Source organism: Miniopterus natalensis, chromosome 1 (assembly GCF_054644295.1).
Source record: "Miniopterus natalensis isolate mMinNat1 chromosome 1, mMinNat1.hap1, whole genome shotgun sequence".
Lineage (NCBI taxonomy): Eukaryota > Metazoa > Chordata > Mammalia > Chiroptera > Miniopteridae > Miniopterus > Miniopterus natalensis.
Window position 1 is genome coordinate 83,705,210 of NC_142081.1, and position 20,003 is coordinate 83,725,212.

At 38.6% G+C, this 20,003-nt stretch overlaps 1 protein-coding gene across 1 annotated transcript in view; it reads right to left on the reverse strand.

Annotated features, from left to right (window-relative positions):
- Positions 1–9,316: 9,316 nt before the first annotated feature.
- The window catches only part of LOC107530253 (ankyrin repeat domain containing 26), a 108,120-nt gene continuing 97,433 nt past the window's right edge, over positions 9,317–20,003 (reverse strand). Inside the window, exons 33-34 of the mRNA XM_016203938.2 lie at positions 11,332–11,377; positions 9,317–10,265 (exon numbers count right to left, since the gene is read on the reverse strand). Coding sequence (XP_016059424.2) covers positions 10,129–10,265; positions 11,332–11,377 — 183 coding nt within the window. The 3' untranslated portion in view covers positions 9,317–10,128. The remainder of the gene's footprint in view (positions 10,266–11,331; positions 11,378–20,003) is intronic.

Here is a 20,003-nt window from a genome sequence, read left to right on the forward strand (position 1 = left end):
CTTGGCCCAAGAGATTAGATTGCATCTTTATGTTTTTAGAATTTGGTTTTGTAAATATTTAGTATAATTACATGGATCTTCCTTTATTATTATTTACATTAACCATCTACTACTGTGTATTCCTTCTATTATGAAGTGCATGTCCAAATACATGGTTTTTGGTTGATTCATATCTAAGCATTATAATCTGGTGAATAATAACGCAGAGTTGGAAAACAAGTATACCTGGGTGCATATTCATGCTCTGTCATCTTAGCTTTTTTACCTTGGACAGGTTACTTACTCTCATTGTAAAATGTGATACTGAGAATTTCTATCTCAGAGACATGTGAAGAATTATTGAGATATGTAAATGATGCTCAATAATTGTTCTTATTACTTTCAGTTATTACCAACTACAGCTCTTGTTTAGCAATTTCATTTTACAGATGAGAAAACCAAGATCTAAAAAAGTTAACAGACTGATCCAAGGTCATAGGTTGTTCAGTTTAAAGCTTGGTTTACAACTATTTATTCTAAAGAACAGTTACTTTGCTGTACAATATGTTGACAGTCTTTAGTCAAATTCACCATTCCATCAGTTTTTTTCTGAAACTAATTAATTAAGACACATAATTCATGGACGGTTTTTATTCAGATTGAACATAACCCCATAATTTAGAACCAGTGCCTTAATGTTTCTCCGCAGGCCAGAAATACTCCACTATTGAGTCTTGTGCAGATAGATGTTCTATACTCTATAAAAATATGAGAAGGTGAAAATCTCACCAACCCCCACTCTATACTCAAAACCCTTCTTGCCCTGCAGTGAGAAAAGTGTTTCTAGATAATAATTTGGGACTCACCTTGTTTGTTTTTCTTAAATTATCACAGATTTATACTACATTTTGTCCAATGTCTAAAAACAATTATTTCATGTATTTTTTTGTATTTGCATAAGGAGAAAGGGTTTATCAAGTTGATTACTTTGTTGTGGATAAAAAGAGAAGATACTGGGAGATTCCAAGATGGCAGCAGATTAAGTGGAAGCTACTGACACTCTCCCAGGACCAAACTGGAATTACAACTAAAATATAGAAAAACCATCCTGAATTATCAACTGAAGGCACACTGGAGAGCACCTTCATAACCAAGGAGGAAAAGTGGAGACCACATAGAGACTGGTAGGAAGTGAGGAGGTGTGAGAGGTCTGGCTGGGCTCCCATAGGCAGCAGCTGAAGGTCTGGAGGGATATCTCAGCTGTGGAAGAGTCCTACTGAGAACTCTGGGGTCTAAGCCCCAAGCTGGGCTCCCCAGCCTGGAGCATCAGAATTGAGAAAAGTGTCTACATAACATCTGGCTGTGAAAAGCAGTGGGGATTCTGTCTGCCAGGGAGAGATGACTGGAAATGAAGGCACCCTTTTAAAGGGCCAATGCACAAATTTTCATGTACAGCCACTTACCTTGGGCTCCAACAGAGAGAAAGAAGAGTGGACTAGGGCTGCATGAGGAAAATCCAGGAGTGCTGGCTATGGGGATAGAGACTGGAGGATGGCCATTTGGATTCTGGTGCTGTCATTCCCCCAAACTACAGAGACATCTTTCTTAGGCAGACCTCTACCATCCAGGTAGGTTTTGCCTGGCGGGGAAGCAATTGCCCCACCAGTTGGAAAACTTCTAACTCCACCCTGCATGCCTTGCTGTATGGTCTACAGCCTAAGGCTCATTAAGACACTGAGAAAAAAATCAGCCTGCACGCAGAGGCATATTTCTAGGTGCTTTGAGTCTTTGCCTGATCTGCTTCTGGACATAGAGCTTGGAAAAGCAGATTTCGGTGTGCATCTTGGTCTTTTGCAAATGCACCCAGCCCCAGCAGAGAGAGCCACAAGCTGTGGATTGCAGATAGCTCCAAACAGGGTACTCAAGGTCAGTCTCAAACAGTGTCTGATATTGTCCCACACCACAGACCCTACAAAAAGTCTGGGAGTCATAGCAGATCTATGTAATACATAGAAAAAAAATCCCAAACAGGCAGCCAAAATGAGGAGACAAAAAAACAAGCCCCAGATGAAAGAACAAGAGAATACTGCAGAAGAAGAGCTAGATGAAATGGAGACATGAAATTTATCAGCTATAGAATCATCAGCTATAGCATCAGAATAATGATTACAAGGATACTCAACAGCATGAGAAAAGATATAGAAACTAGAAAAAAGACTAGTCAGAAAAAACATGTCAGCAATAAAGAACACATTGGAAGGAATAAACAGATTAGGGGAAGCTGAGGATCGGATCAACAAATTAAGAGATAGGGTATAAAAAAATCACAGCCAGAGAAGCAAAATGAAAAAACAAAAAACAGGAGAACAGTCTAAGGGAGCTATGAGACAACATAAAACATAACAATATTCACATATAGGAGTCCCAGAAGATAAAGAAAGTGAGCAAGAGATAGAGAATCTGTTTGAAGAAATAATGGCCGAAAACTTCCCTTACATGGTGAAGAAAAAAGTCACACAGGTTCAGGAGGCACAAGCAAGAAAAACCCAAAGAAGCCCACTCCCAAGCACATCATAATTAAAATGTCAAAAATTAAAGACAAAGAGAGAATCTTAAAGGCAGCAAGAGAAAAACAATGTCACATACAAAGGAGCTCCCATAAGATTGTTAGCTAACTTCTCATCAGAAACTCTACAGGCCAGAAGGGAATGGCATGAAGTATTCAAGGTAATGCAAAACAAGGATCTAAAACCAAGACTATCCAGAAAGGCTAAGTGCAATAAGTCAGAGAAAGACAAATATCACATGATCTCACTCACATGTGGAATCTGATGAAAAAGATAAAGTGATGAACAAAATAGATCCAGAGGTATAGCAGCATGGAACAGACTGAGGGAATCTCAGAGGTAAGGCATGTGTGTGTGGGGGGGGGGGGAGAGATTAATCAAAGAACTTGTATGCATAAATGCATAACCCATGGACCCAGACAACAGTATGGGGAAGGCCTGGGAGTGGGGCAAATGAGGGGTGAAGGTGATCAATGGAGAGAAAAAAAGGGACATCTGTAATACTTTCAACAATAAAGATAAATTTAAAAATGAAAACAAAAACAAACATAAATATAAACATTATCTCACAGTTTCTGTACCTCTGAAATTTGGGTGTGGTGTGGTTGGATGGTTCTGGCTCAGGGTCTCTCACGAGGTTACCGTCAAGCTGTCAGCCAAGGCTGAAGTCATCCCAAGGCTTAACTGGGGCTGTAAGATCTGGTTTTGGCTTTTTCACATGGCTACTAAACAGGCCAGCTGGCTGTTGGCCAGACACTTCAGTTCCTTGCTATATGGACATCAGGCTGCTTCCCCCAGAGTGAATGATCCAAGGGTGGAAGAGAACCCAAAGAGGATGCCACCATTTTTTGGGAACCTAATCTCCAGATGTGGCATACCACCATTTTTCTGTATACTATTAGTCACACAGACCACCCCTGGTATGGTGTGAGAGGGTGTGAATCCTTAGAGTGGTGGAGTTGTTGAGGGTGACTGTAGAGCTCTCTATCACAGGTATATGACATGCCCAAGGGGAAATGTCATATAGGTTGTTGGGTATAGTCTATTGTTGCTCCCAGGAGAGATCTGGGCTACCGTAATTATTTTGAAGTCATTCATCATGATATATGAAGTGTTGGAAATGTACAAGAGAACCCAGGGAGAGAAAGAGATACAGAAATAGAGAAAGGAAGAGGACCTTGGACCCAGTCTGGAAGAGCCCAACATTTAGAGGTCAGTGGAGGAGGGGCCAGCAAAGGAAGATGGCCAGTGAGGACGGAGTTGAACCAGGATGGTGTGTAATCTGGGGGTGACTTAAATGAAGGGCAGACAATATGTTGAATATGGCTAAAGTGAAAAGAATTTCTGAAAGAAAAAAGAAAAGCAAATTGTCAATGTAAGAAAAATTCAAACCTGTGAAAAATTTTTGTGAGTTTACTTGGACCAAACTGTCAACAAATGTCGGGAAGCAAAATCTCAATGGATTGAGAATGGCAGTTTTGCACCTTGTTTTATACATTATAATCAAAGGAAGAGACGTAAATGCGTTATAGGAAATCCATTAGTGAGATTAGGGAAGTGGGAGAAAGCCAAGTGGGGTGGTGGGGACACCTCTGGGATTGAATAAAAAGTAAAATGATAGACTCACACTTATTTTACTTAGGTGGGCCACAGGATAGTTAACAGCCAACAATTAACTTGATAAAGAAGGGGTTTGTGGTCTCAGCTCTGTGCTTTGAAGTGTCCAGAAAAAGGGAAATTACTTTGTTTTTGCAAAGGCATATTAATCAGGTATGCTATCCTAGATGTAAAAAGACAGGCTTAGTTAAGGTGATGATTAACCTTTGTTAGGGAAAAATACTGCCTTAGGACTTGACTACCCACCATAAACTGCTTTTAGTTAAAAAAAAAAAGGTTTAATTTCAGACCATCCTTTGTGGTTACTTTAGGTCTCTGAGTTTGCAAGGCCACCATGCAGGCCTCCCCTGAGGTTGTCAGGTTTAGTATGTGGCTCCTTTTTGTCCATAAATTTAATAAAATTTAACGAGTGTTTATATTTTGACCCAGATAGAAGCAAATAACAAGAGAATACATATTCAGATAGAGCATTTAAAGTCTGGAAAAGTCTATGCTCATATACTGAGAACCCTCTTGGTCTGAGGCTTGGCCATAAGCTCCTTGGGATTGTAGTAGGTAGAAAATCCCTTTGTAAGGCTTTTAAGGTTGTTCTTGGAAATTAAGCTTGAAGACAAAATAATGAACTGTATTCACTGGGAGGAGCTACTGACTTTGGAAAATATCCATCCTTGCTTCCATGTGTTTTAAGTGTTACCATATGAGGAGTCTTTCTCTTCAAAGGTCTGAAGTACACCAGAAACCATATAGTAGTAATACTGAGAAGTCCTGATTAAGCTGTGTCCTGCTCAGTGGTCCTATTGATGGGGTGTGATACCCTGAGTATTATGATTTATAGTTTGATTATATAACTAGGTGTGCTTATTTCATAGTATGATGTATGATATATTGTTACAAGTTTTTCCTTTCCAGGCCTTTTGTGTTCCCTTTAAACCCAGCGGACTGGTTTATGGTTGGATGCAAACCCTTAGGGCGATAAGAAAAACAAAGTCATAAATCTAGAGGCAAGGAACAGTCATAGACATGTGCTGACCACAAGACTCAGATACTGTCTTACCTGTGCATCGCCAGATTGGTCAAGAAAAATTGCTGACGTCTGTGGACCTCCGGGGCTACACATAGCTGCATTCCATTCCCAGCCTCAACTTACCCCATTCCCCTTTATAATCCCGCCCCTGGCACCATGCTGTAAGACAGGTTTTGGATGCTTGTAAGTCTCCTGTCTTCTTGGTTGGATCGCCTTCTCAAAAAATGCCTTATATGATTCAACCCTGCCTCTGTTGAATTGGACACAGCGACAGGCAGCCTGAACACAACCGGAATTTCCTGGTAACTCTTATGAACTTCACTCTTAATAAGAGGACCTGAGATGGTGGTTGCATATGTTTTCCATACACCAGATGTGGCCTCCTTCTTGTTTTCTTTAGCTGCTCTTTAGTGTATTTTCAATGATCCAGGTTTTTCTAAAGAATTTCATTTTTAAAAAAACCTTCTCATTCATAAACATTCCTCCCTTAAAAGAAAAATACATGTATTCACCTGGCCACCTGGCCCAAACTGACTTTGTGTTTCTGACTACCTGTTTCATGAAAACAATATCTGCATGAGTACAAATACCTCTGCCTGCACAGCATGAGTCAAGAATGTTAACCATTTCTCTGTCCCCTCCCAATTAGGCATGGCCAGGTAACTTGCTTTGGTCAATGAAATGTATGTGGAGTGACAGGTGTTGCTTGCAGGTGGAAGCTCTAAAAGCCAGTGAGAGATCTGTCACACACTCTTTCCCTCTTCCAGAGTGGCCATCAATTTTCTAGATCATGGCTGTTCTGTCAGCTTGGGTCATGGGATGAAGACAATGAGCAGAATTCCCGTCATTATTAGACACAGTGTGAGCTAGAAATAAGCTTTTGTTTTGTTTAAACCCTGTGATTTGGGATTTGTTTGTTAATGCAGCATACCCTAGCCTATTCTGACTACACTTGGGTAAGGTCTGAGCCACATGCCTGCAAGGATTACAGGTATCCAGTTTACCAGACGCCTTGGGAGCCTAAGAGGGAGCCTGATTTAATCAGGTGAAAACCCTTAGAAGACTGAGCCCTCCCTGAAATGAGATTCCCCTTGCTGGCCTCTCATAAACAGCCATGGTGAGTAAGCCCACATGGACAAGAACTTGGAAAGACCTTGCTATAGACTGAATGCTTCTGCCTATTCCCCCTCCCCACAATTCGTATGTTAAATTCTAATGCTCAGGCTGATTGTACTTGGAAGCAGAGCATTTGGGAGATAATTAGATCATGAGGATGGACCTGTCACGAATGGATTAGTGCCCTTATAAAAGAGGTATAAAAGAGACCCTTAACCCTCTGCCATGTGCCACAGCAAGATCTGTCTCCAAGAACAAGGAAGTGGGTCTTCACCAGACACTGAATCAGCCCGTGCCTACATCTTGGACTTCTCCAGAACTGTGAGAAATAAATTCCTGTTTATAAGTCTACAGACTTTGTTATAGCAGTCCGAACGTACTAAGTAAGCTCTCAGGAACTGTAGGCAACCACTATGACCGGAGGGTAGCCTTCAACCGAGAGCCAGCAAATAGATGAGAAAACACATACATGGTATTAATAAATTCTGCCAAGAAACTAAATGAGCTTTGAAGCAGATTCTTCTAGTTAAGACTCCAAATGACAATGCAGCCTTGTGAGACCCTGAGCAAAGGACACAGCTGAGCCATGTCCAGACTCCTGACCTATGAAAATGTGAAATAATAAGTGTGTGTGATTTTAAAATGCGAAGTTGGTGGTCTGTTATAAAGCAAGAGAAAACTAATACATTAATAAAGGATCTCTACTTAACCCCCTCCACTATCTACATAATTAGAGATATTGTTTTTTCTTTGCAATTCCAAAGAAGAAACAATCCCACTTTTATCCAACACCATTCTTTTTTAAAAAATGTTTTATTGATTTTAGAGAGAGGGGGAGAGGGAGAGATAGAAACATCAGTGATGAGAGTCATTGATTGGTAGCCTCCTGCACATCCCCTATTGGGGATTGAGCCTGCAACCCCCTGACCAGGAACTGAACCGATGACCTCTTGTCTTGGTTCATGGGTTGATGCTCAACCACTGAGCCACACCAACTGGCTCCAAAACCATTCTTGTAGTATCAAAAAAAAATATTTAAAACTCTAAATTTTGGAAAGAAACAAAACTGTCATGATTTATAAATTACATGTCTGTTCATGTAGAAAATCCAAAAGAACCTGCAGATAAACTGAGTAAGAAAAAACGAGTTTGGAAAGATACTGAATCCAAGCTCAAAATGAAACATAGCAATTTTATTTCTACAAGCTAGCAACAAACAGGAAATGAAACTTATTTGTAAAATAACATTTATTATAGGACCAAAAGTTTCAAATAATAGAATAAATCTAAAAAATATATATGCAAGCCCTCCATGGGAAATATTTTAAACACTGAGAATTAATAAGACTATTAAGTAGTTTGAAAAATTTAATATGAATTTCCCCCCATTTATAGATTCAATGTCATTCTATCAAAATCTTTGCTATGTATTTGTAGAGCTTGACTAGTTGATTATAAAAGATATATGGAGCCCTTTCCTGATTTCTTTTTTCTCCTTCCCAAACATTTCGGTTCAAAGGCATGAAGACAAAAACAGAGGTGTGGAGGCCCAGAGTGAAGTGTGGGAGTCTGGATGGAATGAGGAAGGTCTAAGTCTGGGAGGGCGACCTGGCAGTGTTGGAGCTCAAGTCAGAGCATCCCTGGAAGGTGAACGACATAGGAGGATGTATCAAAGAATGACCAATGTCAGGAGGCATCCACACGGGCAGGACAGCCCAGCTTGGGTTTTCAGAGCCTGATGGGGGTAAATTATCTGCAGAAAAGGTGGCCTGGCACAGGGTGTCTGAGAAAGGATGGGATGAAGAGGGCATACACTTTGGTGGGACAGCAGTTGGAGACAACCTAATGAGGGGTGTTGGAATTCACAAGGGCACGTGCAGGGACAACAGAGACTGGTTACAAACAAGAAGCTTGAACAAATAATCAAAGATACTGATGGTGGGAGCCAGCTCACTGTCAGAGAAGGAAGTTAAAAATTGGAAGGGAACAACTAGAATGAACCATGTGGGGTTGGACTGGAAGTATTGGTAAGAAATCCTGCTTTTCAATACATTTTGTTAGAGAACTGCAGATTAATGCAGCGTGTATGTATGTGTATTTATGTGTACACAGGATTCCCTGATGCTCACTGAGGGAGCCTATGAGCAATGACAACCTCAATAGCAATATGCACACCTACCACAGCTAGTGCCAGGATCTTGGTTTCTAAACATCACTTGTGCCTAAAAGAAACCAGGGCTTTTATGAAAAGTGGCTGACTACAGGGCTGGGGCAGGAAACTACAGGATGAGGTTGGAACATTTTGTTCAGACAGTAAGGAAGTGCTCAAAGGATGATGGGAACAGGTCAAAAAACATGAAGTCAGTTTGAAATGGCTACCACTGGCCAGAGTGGGAGAAATTAAGCACCAAAATAATAAGCTTTCCCTCCTCCCTCGTTTGTTTGTTTGGTTTGGCTTTATGTATTTATCAATGTAGAAAGGATGACGGAATAAGAATATCATCATTTGGCAAACAACATACTAATAATTGATTCAAGCAAGAATCATCAATGGATGTTATATCAACTGGGAGAAATTCTGAGGACTAACCAAATATTTACAGAGACTCATAGCTTCCACACAAGATATTTGTGAAATACAAAATGCAAATCATCATTTTACTGTGGACAATCCTGGCAGACACTTCTTAACCAATGATCAAAGTCAACATTGCCAGGACTGGAGCTAAGCATGTGCCTCCAGATTGGCTGTACTGGAAGAACTCAGCATTAGAGTGACATGCCTGCCCATATCTTACTTATGAGAAATTATCATACTAACCTAAACTGAGAGAAAGCCTACAAAATAACTGGCCTATACTCTTCAAACTGTAAATGTCATGAAAAGCAAAGGAAACCTAAAGAACTGTCCCAGATTGAAGGAGACTAAAGAAACAGAACAATTGGACACACACATCATCTTGGATTTTCTTTGACTATAAAGGATATTATTGGAAAAATGTAAGATCCAAGATTCAATATGAATACTGAACCAATTTTAATTCCGTGATTTTGAGAATTATAGTGCATTTCCTTTTTCTTAGGGAATACACACTAAAGTATTTGAGTACAGAGGCACCAAGTCTGGAACTTACAAATGGTTCATATGCTATACATATATGATATATTATAATTGACAAGTCTAATGGCACTATAGCAGTTGTAATACATCCAAACATTTGACGGTAGCCATAGCAGCAGATATCAAAATGATGTCTGTCTAAAGCAGGGGTGGGAAATCTTATTTCTGCCAAGGGCCATTTGGATATTTATAACATCATTTGTGGGCCATACAAAATTATCAACTTAAAAATTAGCTATGAAAAAAGCCCCTAGATTTATTAATTTGAGTGCTGCCTGTGGTTGCCTTGGCAGGGCCAGACCAAATGATTTTGTGGGCCATGTGTGGTCCAGGGACAGGACAGTCTCCACCCCTGGTTTAAATCTTTAGGACGAAATGTAGTGATAAAATTGAAAAATACAAAAAAAACTATAACACCACTAGAGTATGAATGAAAACTTGGTTGTTTGGGTGTTGTTCAAACACCTGGTATTTGGGCAGTTTGAGTATATAAAACTCAGTAGTGCTGGCTTTCATCTACAAAATCTGCTTAAAAGTTAGTTAGATGCCAAGAAACAGAGTATAAAATACTACATAAGTTTTTATCATACACATATGATCCAAAAATATTTTTCTTTAATAAAGATTTCACATCATGTGTTTAATGGAAAATAATTAAAGTGTTATATAAACAGTCCAGTAAATGAATTTTTACTAATTATGTTTCAGATCATATAATTTTTCTTCAAAATCTGTACATATTCTCGTGATGTTTTCAAAAGTAAATCTTGATATGAATTTGACTGATCAACTGATCCTACAGGATAAGCTCTACAGGATTCAGATTCAAATTCAGCAGCATCTGGGAAGAAAAAGAATTATATTCTTTATCTAAAATACAAGTATAAATCTTAAGAAGAATGAAAACATCTATATATGACTACAATATACAACTCAAGATTACTAGGAAATATAATTTGCCCATGGTTGCACACTGAATTTAACTGCTATTGTGGCTAAGTAGCAGAGCTCCTGGTTTTCTCATCCTTCATTCATTTATTCAACACCATGTGCTAAGGTAGTATGATAAGCACTGGAGTTACAAGATGAAGATGACAGAGTCAAACTGAAAACACAGATGAACAGGTAGTTTCCACTCAGAGTCATATGTATCACAAAAAATATAAACAGGGCACTACTGGAGTACACAGAAGGGACATCTAAGTTTTGTGTCAATGTTGTCAGCCTTTCGGTGGAGGTGATATGTTACTTGATACCTGAAGGACAAGCAAAACATATGCCAGAAAGAGAAATGCAGCAGATGCCAAGGCTAGAGGTGAGGAAGACTCTTGTGGAATCAGAAGTGGTCTAGTTTGCCCCTAGAGTAGGGTAAGTAGCATCTAGAGATAAGGCTGAATTATTTGTAAGAACTAAATGGGTTTCAGTGTTTTCACTCCATGCAATGGAATCTGGAGTTTTTCCTGAGGGTAAAAGGTACGCCAATGACAGAGTCAATGACTGGAGATCTAAATGTCACCCCTTGGGTGATAGCTATGTGAACTGTAGCTGCCTGACTAAGTATACACTGGCAAAAACATGAGAAGTGGATGAAGCCTAGTTTTCTGACAACAGTTTCCATGTGCAGGTCAACAGTTCCACAGGGATGGCAGAGGAAAGGAAACGGATAGCCAGAAATGAATGGACTTTTAAGATTTTAAAAATGCTATGGAATGTGATGAAGAAATGTGGAATAAGTGTATTCTTCCTTAAGAATGTTTATGCTTTCACATTTTTCATTCACTATGCATAAGAAAATGTTTAATGCAGTATCTGTTACCTAAACATGTAAACAAATGCCATTTACCATTTACAATTTATTTCAGAAATCAATACTATTCAAATTTAATTAATAAATTTTGGCAACATACCTTCTTTTAGTTCTCTAGTTAGAGTTTTTTCAAACTCCTGCTGCATCTGAAATAAATCAAATATTATTTGTTGTAGTTAAGTTAAACAAGAGACATTATTATAAGGATAATAAATAGCTTATGAAATGTGTCCTTTAAATAATAACTTGAGAGACCAGACCTAATTTGGGGGTTGTGTAAATAGAAAAATAACCACATAAATAAAATCAATTTCTACTTATTTTAATTTTAGATAATAGAGAACATGGAGCCTGGCCAGTGTGGTTGAGCACTGTCCCATGCACCAAGAGGTCATCGTTTTGATGCCTGGTCAGGGCACCTGCCCGGGTGGTGGGCTCAATCCCAGGTGGGGGGCATGCAGGAAGCAGCCGATTAATGTTTCTCTCTCATCAATGTTTCTCTCTCTCTCTTCCTCTCCCTTTCTCTCTCTAAAATCAATTAAAAATATATATATTTTTTAAAAATAGAGAACATGGATAGGTAATGCTGTTTAGATTAATCTGATAAAAAGTACAATTAATTGGTCTATTGAATAAACTTGATTTCAGAAAAGTGATATCTGATCCCACTGGTACAAAGAAGTTTAAACATGTCAGTCCTATTTCATACAGAATGCATTACTTTGCAATTCTCAGAAAAACTGTCCTTTATAAAAGTTTAATCAGGAATTTCCAGGCAAGATCGCAGTGTGAGTAAATGCAGTACATGAATCCTCCCATAATCACATCAAAATTACAACTATAGAACAAACATCATTCAGAACTGCCTGAAACCTAGCTGAATGAAAATCCTACAACTAAGTGTTTAAAGAAGTCACATCGAGACTGGTAGGAGGGGCGGAGAGTGGAATGGGTTGGTCCCACACTCATGTGTGCTGGATAAAAAATGGGAGAGATATCTTGGCTGAGGAGGTCCCCCCTGAGAAGTGAGGAGTCCCAGCCCCACACCAGGTCCTCCAGCCCAGGGTTCAAGTGCCAGGAAGAGAAGTTCCAATAACTTCTGGCTGTAAAAACCAGTGGGGATTGAGGCAGAGTGAAACAGGCTGTTGGAGTCCCAGGCAGTTCCTCTTGAAGGGACCATGCACAGCTTTACTCTGGACTCACTGCCTCTGAGCTCCAGGGCTGTGGGAGCAGCTCGAAAGGCACCAGGGATATATGGGGAGGAATTTAATTTTCTGGCATTAGGGTGAGAGCTGGGGGTGCAGCTTTCTGCCAGACAAGAGTGCTGGCAGAGGCCACTGTTCCTATAAGACATGCCCGGTGCCCGGCTGGCATAGAGCCAGAAGGCAGGCAGCATATCTGAGGCTCCATCAACCAGGCTTTGGTTCAAGTGCTCTGGTGATTACCTGAGACCTCACCCCAACCAACCTGTGGGGCCACCCAAGCTGTTTCCAATGGTGTTTCCATATGAGTGCCCTGAATTGGCTAATGCTTCAGACTTTTCTAAAATCTCTCAAATAAGCCGCATCTGGCCTCAGAATGCCACATAGCTCTTGTGAAGTGGCCCCAGACATACCACTAGCAGCAATGAGCAGTAGCTTGCAGCTTGGTCGCTCCTGGGTTCCTCCAAGCCTAGCCATCTGTGGATTGCTTTGTAACTCATGCTGGGTGGCCCCAGGCAGAACATAGGTGAGAACATAGGTGAGAGCTTGGTCTGCACCTCGCAGGAGGTCCCAGAGCTATCACACCCAGTGGATAGCTTCAGACCATTTCAAAACACTACCCAACCACCTCCACAAGTGACACATGAAATGTAGGGACTCAGCTAGCAGAAGAGCCACATGGAAGTTAGTCCTGCTCCATAGGGTGGGCCCCCAAAGCTGATCCTCCATGGTGTTTGGTGGTCACAGCCAGTCCTTGCAGCTGATAGGCCAGGGGGTAAATCCCTCCCATTGATGTGCCAACAGCAATCAAAGGAGGGTGACACAACCCACACAAGGAAGGGAAATGTGCACCTGTAGTGGCCAGCTTGTGTGATTGAGGAGGCCGTGCCACTGGAACCTACAGAACACCCACTACATTAGGCCACTCTATGAAGCCTGGGAGATGTAGCAGCTCTATCTAATACATACACACAAACAAAGGGAGACTACAAAAATGAGGAGACAAAGAAACATGTGACAAATGAAAGAACAGAATAAAACTCCAGAAAAATAACTAAATAAAATGGAGACAACCAATTTGCTAGATGCAGAGTTCAAAACACTGGTTATAAGGATGCTCAATGAACTTAGTGAGAACTTCAACAGCATTAAAAAAACCCATGGAAACCATAAAAATGAACCAATCAGAAATGAAGGATACACTAACTGAAATGAAGAATAATTTATAGGGAAATAAACAGTAGAGTAGATGAAGCCAAGAATCAAATCAGCAATCTGATATATAAGAAAGCAAAAAACACCCAACCAGAACAGAAAAAAAAAAAAAAAATTGAGGATAGTGTAAGGAGCCTCTGGGAAAACGTCAAGCCTACCAACATTCATATCATGGTGGTACTAGAAGGAGAAGAGAGAGAGCAAGAAATTGAAAATCCATTTGAAAAAATATTGACAGAAAACTCCCCTAACTGGGTGAAGGAAACAAACATACAAGATCAGGAAGCACAGAGAGTCCCAAACAAGATGAACCAAAAGAGGCCCACACCAAGAAACATCATAATTAAAATGCACAAGATTAAAGACAAAGAGCAAATCTTGAAAGCAGAAAGAGAAAAGCAGTTAGTTACCTACAGGGGAGCTCCCATAAGACTGTCAGTTGACTCTCAACAAAAGCTTTGCAGACCAGAGGGAGTGGCAAGGAATATTCAAAGTGATAAAAAGCACGGCCTACACTACCAAGATTACCCTGTAAAGCTATTATTTAGAATTGATAGACATTTAAACAGCTGCCCAGACAAGAAAAAGCTAAAGGAGTTCGTCACTACGGAATCAGTATTACATGAAATGTTAAAGGGTCTTCCTTAAGAAGAAGAAAAAAAATATGAACAATAAAATGGTAATACATACATAACTATCAATAATTACTTTACATGTAAATGGCTCAAATGTTCCATTCAAAAGAGCTGAGGTAGCTGAATGGATAAGAAAACAAGACCTATGTATATGCTGTCTTTAAGAGACTCACCTCATAATAAAAGACACACACACATTAAAAGTAAAGAGGTTGAAAAAGAGAGTTCATGCAAATGGAATGAAAAAAAAACCTGGTGTAGCAATACTTATATCTGACAAAATAGACTTTAAAACAAAAGCATAGTAAGAAACAAAGAAGGACACTACATAACGATAAACAGAGAATCCAACAAGAGGATATAATCCTTGTAAACATTTATGCACCCAACATAGGAGCACCTAAATATGTAAAGCAAATTTTGATAGACATAAAGGAAGAGATTGACAGTAATACAATCATAGTAGGGGATTTTAACACCCCATTGATATCAATGGATAAATCTTCCAGACAGAAAATCAACAAGGAAATGGTGGCCTTAAATGACACACTAGCTCATATGTATTAAATTGATATCTTCAGAGCCTTTCACCCCAAAGCAGCAGAACATAAATTCTTCTCAGGTGCACATGGAACATTCTCAAAGATAGACCACATGTTAGGACACAAAACAAATCTTAATAAATTTGCAAAGATGAAATCATATCAAGCATTTTCTATGACCATAATGGTATAAAACTAGAAATCAATCACACAAAAAAGCTGGAAACACACACAAAGAAATGGAGGCTAAATAACATTTACTAAAAAATGACTGGGTTAACAATGAGATCAAGGAAGAAATCAAGATACCTTGAAACAAGTAAAAATGAGAACACAACAACCCCAAACCTATGGGACACAGGGAAAGCAGTCCTAAGAGGGGAATTCATAGCATTACTGGCCAATCTCAAGAAACAAGAAATATCTCAAATAAACAATCTAAACTTACACTTAAAGGAATTAGAAAAAGAACAACAATCAAAGCCATAGTGAGGAGGGAAAAAGGAAACAACAAAGATCAGAGCAGAATAAACATAATAGAGCCTAAAAAAACAATACAAAAGATCAGTGCAACCCAGAGCTGGTTCTTTGAAAAGAAAAAGGTTGACAAACCTTTAACCAGACTCATCATAAAAAAAAGAGGACCCAAATAAGTAAAATCAGAAATGAAAGAGAAGAAACAACTGACAGGAAAAGCCCAGAGTAAGTAGAGAAAGGAAATAATAAAGTCTAGAGCTGAAGTAAATGACATAAAGACTAAAAAACAATACAAAAGATTGATGAAACCAAGAGCTGGTTCTTTGAAAAGATAAACAAGATTGGCTAACCTTTAACCAGATTCATTAAGAAAAAAAGAGAGAGGACCCAAATAAATAAAATCAGAAATGAAAGCGGAGAAGAAACACCACCGAAGGTACACAAAGAATTGTAAAAAAATATTAGGAACAACTATATGCCAACAAACCAGACAATCTGGATGAACTGGATAAATTCCTGGACAAAAAAAATCTCCCAAAACTCAATCAGGAAGAATCAGAGAATCTGAATAGAGATTGTTATTAGTGAAATTAAAGAAGCAATAAAAAATGTCCCAGCAAACAGAAGTCCTGGACCAGATGGCTTTACAGGAGAGTTTTACCAAACACCGAAAGAAGAACCAATCCTTCTCAAATTATTCCAAATAATTCAAGAGGAGGAAAGACTCCTACGCTCATTGTATGAGGCCAGCATTCTCCTAATTTCAAAACTAGATGAAGACACTACAAAGAAAAGTAATCATAGATTAATATTCCTGATGAACATAGATGCTAAAATCCTCAACAAAATATTATCAAACTAGATCCAGCAATACATTACAAAGAGTATCCACCATGATCAAGTGAGATTTATTCCAGGGATGCAAGAATGGTACAATGTGTGCAAATCAATAATTGTGATACACAATATAGACAAAATGAAGGATAACAATCACATGATCATATCAATAGATGCTGAAAAGCATTTGACAAAATCCAGCACCGCTTTAAAAAACTCTCAGCAGAATGGCAATAGATGGAACATACCTCAACTTAATAAATGCCATATATGACAAACCCACAGCTAACATCATACTCTGTGGGCAAAAGTACAAATATTTCCCTTAAGATCCAGAACAAAACAGGGATGTCTGCTTTCACCACTCTTATTTAACATAGTACTGGAAGTATAGCCACAGCAATCAGACAGGAAGAAGAAATAAAAGGCATCCAAATTGGAAAGGAAGATGTAAAGCTGCCATTATTTGCAGATGACATGATACTTTATATAGACAACTCAAAAGATTGCACCAAAAGCTACTAGAACTGATAAATAACTCAGTAAAGTAGCAGGATACAAAATAAATATCCAGAAATCAGTTTCATTTTTATATACCAATAATGAACTATCAGAAAGGAAAACTAAGAAAACAATCCTACCCACAATTGCTTTAAAAAGAATAAAATACCTAGAACAAAATTTAACAAAGGATGTAAAAGACTTGTATTTGGAAAATTAAAAGACACTGAAGAAAGAAATTACGGAAGACACAAATAAGTGGAAGCATATATGGTGTTCATTGGTGGGAAGAATTAAAGTGCCCATACTACCCAAAGGAATCTATAGATTCAATGCAATTCACATAAAGATACCAATGACGTATTTCACAGAACTAGAACAAATATTCTAAAAATTTATATGGAACCACAAAAGTCCCCAAATAGCAACAACGATCTTGAGAAAGAACAAAGTTGGAGGAATCATGCTACCTGGTATCAAACTGTATTACAAAGCCATAGTAGTAAAAACAGCATGGTACTAGCATAAAAACAGACATATGGATCAGTGTAACAGAACAGAGCCCTGAAATAAACCCACACCTTTATATTCAATCAATATTTGACAAAGGAGGAAAAAAAATACAATGGGGTAAAGATAACCTATTCAATAAAATGGTATTGGTAATACCATTACCACTGAACAGATGCGGGGAAAAAAATAAAACTAGAACACTGTCTTACAAATCACAAGAATAAACTCATAATGTTATAAAGACTTAAATGTTAGACTGAAAACCATAAAACTCCTAGCAGAAAACATAGGCAGTAAAATCTCGTACATTTCTCGCAGCAGTATTTTTTCTGACATATCTCCTTAGGCAAGGAAATGAAAGAAAAAATAAACAAATGGGACTACATTAAACTAAAATGTTTTGCATAGGAAAGGAAAACATGCAAAATGAAAAGACATCCCACTGAATGGGAGAACATATTCAGTGTGTGGGCCGATGCTCTAACCACCGAAGCACACTGGCCAGGGCCATAATTCTTTTATTGTAACTTTGTTTCCTTTCTAGGACTGAATTTTGAATCATTCAACTAATTACAGTTACAGTGCACTTAAATATGGAATGTGTGGGAATATTTCAAATTATGACACAAGTGTCGCAATCTAGAGTGCTGTTACACCTTTCTTACGAAAGGTATCCTCTCACTAAATGCCTGAAACAGGATTTAAAGTGCTATACTCAACATAAAACACTGTGGTGATAATGATAATGTGATACCAATGCCATTATGAATTTTAGGTGTGAAGACAAATTTGTTGGCTAAGATGTCCCCCAATATTTTCAGAAGCTGTTTTCCATAACACTTTTTTGACAACTGCATGATAGGCCTTATTAAATGGGTAATGTGACAACATTAATAGGCCTTATAAAATAACTCAAAACTAGACAGAGAGGCCTTTAATGAATCAATTTTATGTTACAAATAATAAACAATATATTGAATATAAATCACATTTTTATACAATTTGAATTAAGAAACTACCAATGTAACATTATTATCTTTTTCTCCAAAAGCTGTTTTCCTAAATATTTACTTCTGTGATGTTTATGTTTATTTCTAGGTGAGGTATGTTCATATGGTGGAAGTAGCTTGAAGTCCAACATTAATAAGGAGAACAGATGTGCAATTTTCGTTATATTTTTCCATTTATTAAAAATATAGAAAGGTGAAAAATATGCACATAAAAACAATGCATCAGCAACTTTAAGTTCAAAGGATTTATAATAAGAAGGATTTTTCTTATAACTGGTAGTTCTCAAACTATGTCCCATAGGAATCTGTTTCAATTAGGGACTCCTGTACGATTGCAGAGCTTCAGAGTCTTCATCCCTCCTTTAGCTGGACAGCTCTATTTGTGTCTGTTTTATATGATAGTTTCATTCAAAATTAAAAGAAAATGTTCCAGTCTTTGAAATGAAATTTTTTTAAGGTATGAAAATTCCTAATTTTACATGAGGCAAGAAAGACTCAGATTATAGATTGCCTAAGGTCACAAAACCAATTAACTGCAGGCCAAGATGGGCTTTAAGTCTTCTTACTGAGCTGAGAGTTCTATGCCAGCTACTTCCTCATATTCAGGAAAAATACATAGATTTTTAACTATAACTCAGAGAAAACAAATCTGTAAAACTTTGTCATGTAGCTCAATAATGCTTAGGCACAAGACACAAAATAGTTGCTTTCTAACTAAATTATAAGTTTTAAAGTCATGAATAAAAATAAAGGAACAAACATTAATATCATAATTCCTATTCGTAGCAGTCAATACACTCAATTTATAAAGCACAAAATTTTTTTGCACGACAAGAAAAGAAAGTTGAAGGAGAAAATCTTAAGTTAAACCAAACAAGCTTAAAATGAGGAAATTCTTCCTTAAAAGAGCTATTTATTTTCCCCAAATATAACTTAGTTTACCAAAATCAATCAATTAAATGAATTATCCATGTTGTGGGTTATCTATAGCCCACAACATGGAAAATTTAAAACACAAAACAGATTTCTCTTTACCATCTAGCACATTTCTGTCCCATGTCTCTCATCCTTAGTCAGTATGAGCTTAATTTCAATTATGATTTAAACACCATCAGGAATTATAGGAGCACCTACGTTTCTCTGTCTTTCGGACTCCACATGAGGACTTGGACTCTCTCTCTCTTCCTCATGAGAGGAGCAGGGATTTGCTGGATGAGTGAATTTAAGAAGACCCTAAAAGCACCATAAAAACCATAAATTGGGGAGGGGGTGGGAGTGGGGTAAAGGGAGTCAATGGGAGGAAAAAGGGGACATCTGCAATACTTTCAACAATAAAGACTAAAAAAATATATACAGGTGGGGGGAAAAAGCCATAAACCAACGTGCATTGATTGAAATGGGTATTTTAGTGACATCAACATCATGGTGAGGTGAGACAACCCCTTTGTATCGCCCCTGAAATATACAACTAGTCAGACATCTAGAACCCAACAAAGGTTCCTCTGGTCAACACACTAAAAGGTCCACACAGCAGTACCTCTGAAGGTGGGCGCACTGGAATGTGCAGGAGAGGTTCGATGAAGGGGAGAACAGGGATGGCTCATAGCTATAGTTCTCCTAAGATAAGGCTGAACCTACAGCCCCAGCAAACACAGTATCAGTGGGGGAGCTGGGCTGCAGCCCTCCACGCCGCAGACCAGCAGCGGGTAACAGTCCAGCAGCATTCCACCCACCTCCTCCCCCAAATCCAGATCCCTCCCCAGTAGCAGCAGCAGAGACAAGTCCCCAGCCTCCAGGCCACAGCACGGTGCTGCCAGTGGCCATAGGGAATGGCAGCAGC